This window comes from Littorina saxatilis, linkage group LG12, assembly GCF_037325665.1.
Source record: "Littorina saxatilis isolate snail1 linkage group LG12, US_GU_Lsax_2.0, whole genome shotgun sequence".
Lineage (NCBI taxonomy): Eukaryota > Metazoa > Mollusca > Gastropoda > Littorinimorpha > Littorinidae > Littorina > Littorina saxatilis.
Genome location: NC_090256.1, coordinates 38,621,330 through 38,628,829, shown reverse-complemented (window position 1 = coordinate 38,628,829; position 7,500 = coordinate 38,621,330). Strand labels below are relative to the sequence as shown.

The 7,500-nt window shown below is 45.8% G+C and overlaps 1 protein-coding gene across 1 annotated transcript in view; it reads left to right on the top strand.

Moving 5' to 3' along the window:
* The window catches only part of LOC138981886 (beta-mannosidase-like), a 19,013-nt gene that overhangs the window by 1,777 nt on the left and 9,736 nt on the right, over nucleotides 1–7,500 (top strand). The window contains exons 4-13 of the mRNA XM_070355028.1: nucleotides 78–277; nucleotides 1,452–1,519; nucleotides 1,918–2,093; nucleotides 2,398–2,566; nucleotides 2,907–3,073; nucleotides 3,330–3,467; nucleotides 4,135–4,214; nucleotides 4,374–4,561; nucleotides 5,644–5,826; nucleotides 7,027–7,127. Of these exons, the coding sequence (XP_070211129.1) occupies nucleotides 78–277; nucleotides 1,452–1,519; nucleotides 1,918–2,093; nucleotides 2,398–2,566; nucleotides 2,907–3,073; nucleotides 3,330–3,467; nucleotides 4,135–4,214; nucleotides 4,374–4,561; nucleotides 5,644–5,826; nucleotides 7,027–7,127 (1,470 nt within the window). The remainder of the gene's footprint in view (nucleotides 1–77; nucleotides 278–1,451; nucleotides 1,520–1,917; nucleotides 2,094–2,397; nucleotides 2,567–2,906; nucleotides 3,074–3,329; nucleotides 3,468–4,134; nucleotides 4,215–4,373; nucleotides 4,562–5,643; nucleotides 5,827–7,026; nucleotides 7,128–7,500) is intronic.

Genomic DNA, 7,500 nt, shown 5'->3' with positions numbered 1-7,500 from the left:
AGTTTGATGTTACTGCATATACTCCAGTGTTTATCACAAGAATTTCACTTTCATGAACATTTCCGCTTCATTTTCAGTCCGGGCAAAACACGATTGCAATCCACATCCAATCCGCAACGGAGTACGCAACACAGCAGGCAAACAGCTACCCTTACAAAGTTCCCGCAGTGTTCCCTCTCCCAGAAACGCACGGCGAATCTCACATCAACTTCATCCGTAAAGTCCAGACGTCCTTCTCCTGGGACTGGGCCCCCTCCTTCCCCACCCAGGGCGTATGGTGGGTGACGTGTGGGAGTTTGGTGGGTGACGTGTGGGAGTATGGTGGGTGACGTGTGGGAGTATGGTGGGTGACGTGTAGGAGTATGGTGGGTGACGTGTGGGAGTATGGTGGGTGACGTGTGGGAGTATGGTGGGTGACGTGTGGGAGTATGGTGGGTGACGTGTGGGAGTATGGTGGATGACGTGTGGGCATTTGGTGGGTGACGTGTGGGAGTATGGTGGGTGACGTGTGGGAGTATGGTGGGGGACGTGTGGGAGTATGGTGGGTGACGTGTGGGAGTATGGTGGGTGACGTGTGGGAGTATGGTGGGTGACGTGTGGGAGTATGGTGGGTGACGTGTGGGAGTATGGTGGATGACGTGTGGGCATTTGGTGGGTGACGTGTGTGAGTATGGTGGGTGACGTGTGGGAGTATGGTGGGGGACGTGTGGGAGTATGGTGGGTGACGTGTGGGAGTATGGTGGGTGACGTGTGGGAGTATGGTGGGTGACGTGTGGGAGTATGGTGGGTGACGTGGGAGAGTATGGTGGGTGACGTATGGAAGTATGGTGGGTGACTGTCGGATGTCAAATGGACCTGGGGGGGGGAGAGAGAGAGAGAGAGAGAGAATGAGAGAGAGAGAGAGAGAGAGCGAGAGAGAGAGAGAGAGAGAGAGTGAGAGAGAGAGAGAAAGAGAAAGAGAGAGTGAGAGAGAGACAGACAGACAGACAGGCAGACAAACAAACAGACAGACAGGCATACAGACAGACATACAGACATACAGACGAAGAGAAAGATAGAGTAGACCGAGACAGACAGAAAGAGACAACCAATTGGACAGACAGACAGACAGACAGACTGATAGACAGACAGACAGACAGACAGGCAAACAGACAGACAGACAGCCATACAGACGAAGAGAAAGATAGAGTAGACCGAGACAGACAGAAAGAGACTGTAACCAATTGGACAGACAAACAGAGACGGAGAGAGAGTTATATTACACCCCAGAAAACTACCCCGACAGTCTTTAGCTTAAAGTTTAAGGTTGCAAAAATATTGCTCGGATTTGTTGTCTTCGGCAGAATCGCCGAAGTAGTATTTAAAGTGAAAGATCGGAAGTTTTAGGTCAGCCTCAACATTAATCAAACCCACATCGTCTATTGTCTTGCCTGTATTGAAATTCGTGACAGGAAGCCGATTTACCTGGTGGCATTTGACTCTGCTGTTCTTGAAATGGCGACAGTCGAAGTGGTGCCTGGTATGTACCGACTTTTTCATAATCATCATCATCATCATCATCGTCATCATCGTCATCGTCATCGCCATCGCCATCGTCGTCAGCGTCATTATCCTCATCCTCATTGTCTCTTTCATTTCCTTTTTCTGCCTTTATATTCTTCTTCTGCTACGTTTTGGTGAGACAGGCGTAGTCTTGATCTTTATAAAATTTAGTAGCGATTGTTGTAATTGTGTGTGTGATTTTGAGCGTGTTTGTGTGTGTGTTTGTGTGTGTGCTTGTGTGTTTGTGTGTGATTGACGTCTAGAAAAAGCCGTATTGAAGCCCGACGTAGCAAAGCGACCCTTTTTATCATCATTATCATTATCATTATCATTACTAATACTGCTTTTCAAAGCAATGTTTTTCTCTTTCCATAGTATCGGACGGTGAGAGTTGGGTTCTCCGGACCACAGCGTATTTCCACGTAGGAGTTGTCCAGTCTGTCAGCGGTCAGCTACAGATCACGCTGGACTTGACTGGCATCTCCGAAACATACAACCTCTTTTTGAATACCGCTAGAAACGAGGCTGCCTTCGACATAACTGTGCCGCAGGTTGATATGCCGTCATAACACGCCCTGATAGTAACTGACCCATCATCGATCGACTAGCATGATAATAACTTACCCCTCGTCGTAATAAATAGTGACCCCGCCCCCTAACTTTCCCCCGTCGAATGTCACAGTGCGTCTCGATAGTAATTTGCTAGCTTTTGATTTGTGACTATTCTTAATATTGTTTAACCTTGAAATGGATTGACTTTTTTGTTTTCCTCTGCTTGCGACTTTTAAAAGTTTTAATTTTTATTTAATTTATTATTTTTATTAATGAATGAATTAATATTTTGTTTGTTTTTAGAGCGCCAAGGTTAAGCGCTGGTGGCCCATAGGTTACGGCGACCAGATGCTTTATGACGTCACATTCAACTTCACCACCAGTGACGGAGAGGTGACGTCACAGACAAAACGAATCGGATTCCGTACCGTGGAGTTGGTGCAGGAGCCTGTGTCTGCCGATCCAAAGCGAGGTGAGAAGTCCCTCGTTTCTTAACGGCGAGATTTGGGGAGTGAAGCGAGTTGGGCGAGGAAGTAGCGTTTCTTTTGGGAACTGTCACCGCAAGGAAGACTAGGATTTGGTGAGAGCAGGCGAGAATACCTTGGGGGGTGCTCCCTTCGCGAGAGAAAGATGTTGGCTGCACAGCTGCCAATCCGATTGGCTGTGCATGTTTGTTTACTGACAAGTGTAAACGACTTTTTTCGGTATTAAACCAGTCGTGTTTAATTCTGGCAAAGCCCTCAAATCGTTTCATACATTCGCTCGCTGTCTTGCATAGAGAGAGGCTCGTTGAGGTGCTCTATTTGCTTCAGGTTTGACGTTTTACTTCCGGGTCAACGGACAAGCCATCTTCATGAAGGGAGCGAACTGGATTCCGCCTGACAGCTTTCGGGAGCGTGTGACGGAAGACCACATCCGCATGTTGCTGCAGTCAGCCGTCCTGGCCAACATGAACATGCTGAGAGTCTGCGGCGTTGGGGTAGGTGTTTGCATGCACACATATGACAGAAAAATGTGTTTTATTTGCGAATTACAAAAGAAATAGGCATTGTTCTATTTACAACCTTGCTCTTTAAAAACAAAAAACAAAACAGCAACATAAGGTCGGGCCAGACACGGGTCAACTTCATGTGCAGACTCAGAGACGGTATCCATGTCCCACCCCCGTGTCACCATAGTGGCACGTAAAAGACATCGGTCATTTTGCCATTTACTTGGTTTCGTTGTTGTTACAGATATACGAATCGGAATTCTTCTTTGATTTGGCTGACGAACTCGGCATCATGATCTTCAAAGGCCTGGTGTTCGGGGATGCGCTTTACCCCACCGATCCCGCCTTTCTCGACACTGTCACGAAGGAGGTCACATACCAGGTCAGTCCAATACTCAACCACGCATGATCGAGGTCATGGAATTGAGCAAAGTATGAAAACATGCCGCTCCCCCGCACCTACACTCTAAACGATAATGTTGCACTTAGTGTTTACCTTGTGTTCATTTTTTGTGAGTAGAACTTTACTGTATGTTACACAGTGTTCAAAACTGGTTACATAAAGGGTGTTCAAAAGTTGAACGCTTAAATTTAGAGTTCACCCCGGTATAATGCATAAGCGCCACACGTGTTCACATCCCAGACACTGTTTGAACAAATGATGGACATTCGTCCCATAACGGTAAGCCTGGGAATCTCAAGCATGTTCTCATGAGCGTTTAAAATACCTGATATCCGACAGATGATGCCAAGATCTTACGTCAAGCAAACTTAGAAGATACTTCTCAGCAAGCAGCATATCATTGGTATATATAGGTGTTTACGTGTGTGTGCACATGTGTGTTTGTGTGTGTGTGTGTGTATGTGTGTGTGTGTGTGTGTATGTGTGTGTGTGTGTGCACGCGTGCGTACGTGCTCGTGAATGTGTTTTTGTGTGGATGTCTGGTTTTGTGTTGCTAACCTAACGTTGGTGTGTATACACTTTGATATGGTATATTCGCCAGTGTATAGTCTACTGACCAGGCAGACATCTGGCATTTACATTTCAGGTGAGAAGGGTGATGCATCGTCCGTCGATTCTGTTCTGGACAGGGAATGACGAAAGTGAGGCGGCGATTGACGAACAATGGTGAGGAAATGTCCTCTTTTTGTCGTGCTTTGATAAGTGATTTTGATCTTTGACTGTGCCTTCAACGTAGAAACTGCACATGCATGAGCGACTGAGCGTTTTGGGTTTTATTTTCTGTAGACATAACTAAATCCCACCCTTTTTATACACTTTTCGCAGGGTGGGCTTCTCCAATGGTAAGGTTTACCGGGACGACTATGTCAAACTGTACGTGACGACTCTTAAGGCGATAGTAACCAGCGAAAACCCGAGCCGCGTGTACCTGACCACCACTCCCAGCAACGGCAAATTCACAGAGGAGGCTGGTTACTTCAAAGTGGACCCCTCGTCTGAACTGTACGGAGACGGTAGGTGCACTAAATTCGTCACGCTCATAAAATAATTGCCTATGTCATTTGTTTAGAGTTTTAGAAAAACGCAAACATCGTTGGTTCCTGAAGAATCTGCCCACCTCATTTTAGTTATAATTAGCAAACTGCATGCCTATCTCGAACGGTTGACAGCGGTATACGTGTGAGATAAAGAGCTGACAGCATAATTTTTAATCAGCACAAATGCATAACAGCCCCGAAAAGGCGTTTGCATACCTTAACATTCTCCAAACAAGTCTTTATGTGTCAAAACGGAAAAGTTCCTAACTCAGAAACGAGAACGGCAGTTTTGCTCACGAAACCGCGGCAATGGTTTCCGCTGGTCTGAGATCGTATACGCTCTAACACATGATAGGTACCCTTCCAGTAGCTTCCCCTGTAGTCTCACTGCAGAAATGCTTAACACATTGTTCTTATGTGACGTAATAAATGTTCTGCTTCTTATTCCCCGTTCGCCTCTGTTGCTGTTCTCCACACGCCCTCAAGGGTGCAGTTGAATTTGAGCTTCATATCGGTTGTGGTGGGCTAGAAGATTTCCCGAATCACAGCATTTACGAAAAAAATTCGGCTCCCTCTCTCACATCTGGCCAGGGTTTCACATAAGATAAAAAGGTCCCTCCACTTGGACACATACCAAAAATCAACATCCTGGCTGCTTTGTGTGAAGAGTAAGAATTTGTGGTCAATATATTGCACGGTATGCCACAAGTGTCCGTTAAGAAATTGTTTTATAGACAAATTCCCACTCTGCATTGACAGTACCCATGCCGTTACGGTAGGCGCCCCACTGGATGGATGGTCGTATCCAACGAAAAAAGCCTGGCCAGATATAAGAAGGCGAGTCAAATTAACTCACGCCTTGAGAAAGTTAGACTTACGTATTTTATTGGAATTAGAGTTGAACATTAGACAGAAGTTTATATTTTGTATAATATGAAGTTGATTATGTTATACAGAAAAAGACCAAGGAAGAAGGATGCTCCCCGCCTTAAAAAAAATAAAAATTAACTCACGCCTTGAGCAAGAAATGATCAGCAAGCTCACCTCTGCTGTTTCAGTCCATTTCTATGGTTACGTGGTGGACCTGTGGAACGCACCAGCGAACGCGCCTGTGCCTCGTTTCATCACGGAGTACGGTCTGCAGTCGTGGCCTAGCTACCACACCCTGCTGCCTGTCTTTGAGGAGGAGGACATGTCATACACCTCGCCCATGGCAGTCCACCGCCAGCACCACCCTAACGGTCAGTTCTTATCCTGCAAATCTGTGCCGAGGTGCACGAAGCGAAACTACAGGTGCATCCCAAGTGAGTGGTAATTTCAACCAATCTGATCCCGCGGCTGCGTACCACCCAGTTGGTTGTCACCTAGTTTTGCTTCGCGTACATCAGCTCTAGGCTCAAAAGTCGCTTACTTACGTGTAGCTGAGTGGGCTTTATGTCCAGTTTGTCGCTATCGGCGTGGGTTCGACACCCACGTTCGGGGATTTTTTTCCTTCTCAGAGGCAACTTTGTCTTTTTTGTGCAAATTCTCCTCGGTGTTCGAACACCACCGAGTGCACGCATGCGCACGATACAGATCCCAAGCTCACAGCAAATGTCTCGAATTTCCCAGAGGCAAGTCCCCAAAGACAATAAGATAAACCAAATAGTTTGGTATAGGCTACAACATAGTTTACTTATCCTGCAAATCATCTTCAATAACATTGTGAGATACGTCACAACATCATTTATGTTTGCCTTTTGTGTTTCTTGTCTGTCAACTTAATATCAAAAGACCGAGAGATAAACATTCTGATAAATGGCAGCTAAACAAAAATAACAGGTAGTACTGGGGCCCTACAAGACCGAGAGGTCGACATTCTAGTCAATGTTTAGCTTTTGTCCACAATTAAACGTTCGCATGATTTAACATTTCTTGTTTTTGATTTTTGCAAATCTGGTTTCAAAAGCCGCTTACTTACTGATTTACACCAGGCCATTTGAGCACCACCACCCCCCCCCCCTACACACAAGCTATCCAACCCAGAACAAACGTTTAGTTAGACAGTTCTGATCACAGCAAGAAGCTGATATTTTGTAAAAGCCCCACTACGCCTCGTGAAAACACTTCGCCTGACTGTCTCAGATCTGGCCAGGCTTTTACATGTGTTAAGAACATCCCCCCCCCCACTTGGTCACATACCAAACTTCAACACCTTGACTGCTTGTTGCGGTGGACTGGAATTTGCAGATTAATTAATTTCCAGTGCCTTTTACGAAATTAATCCTTAAAAAAAACACCCAAACCTCTGTGCACAAAGAGCACCCAAGGCTGTTCACTTTAGGTATGTGACCAAGTGGATGGATGGTCTTATCACAAGTAGCCATATCTGAGACGGTGAGGCGAACTGTTTTGACGAGGCGGAGTGGGCCTTTACCTGGATGAGATTATTCTTCGTCTAGGTACTGAGGAGATCGAGTCCCAGATCACACGGCATTTGGCTTGGCCTCTCAGCACCATATCTGACCCTCAACGTTTCAAATCCATCATCTACCTGACTCAGGTAACATGTACGGTCCAGATTCATCGTTACTTTTGCCTTGAAAAGATATTAGTGGCCATTGAGTTCGCGTGCAAGCAAAGCTACTGTTAATATAGGTGTCACTGCCCAAGTTTTAACGGGTGTGCAAGCCGGGCAAATAGCTACAGCATGTTTTGCAGTAATAACACAAAAGATACGGTCGTCATAACATGAAGAAGGGTAGTAGGTCTACAAATATAACTTAACAGCATCCCCAAATGCATGGTGTAACTAAAGTTGGTGACTAACATGTACCTCATATATTCCTCTTTTTGCTGCATTAAAGTGATCATGGAAAATACAGCTCAGAGAGAGATCTGGAGAGAGAGAGAGAGAGAGAGAGAGAGAGAGAGAG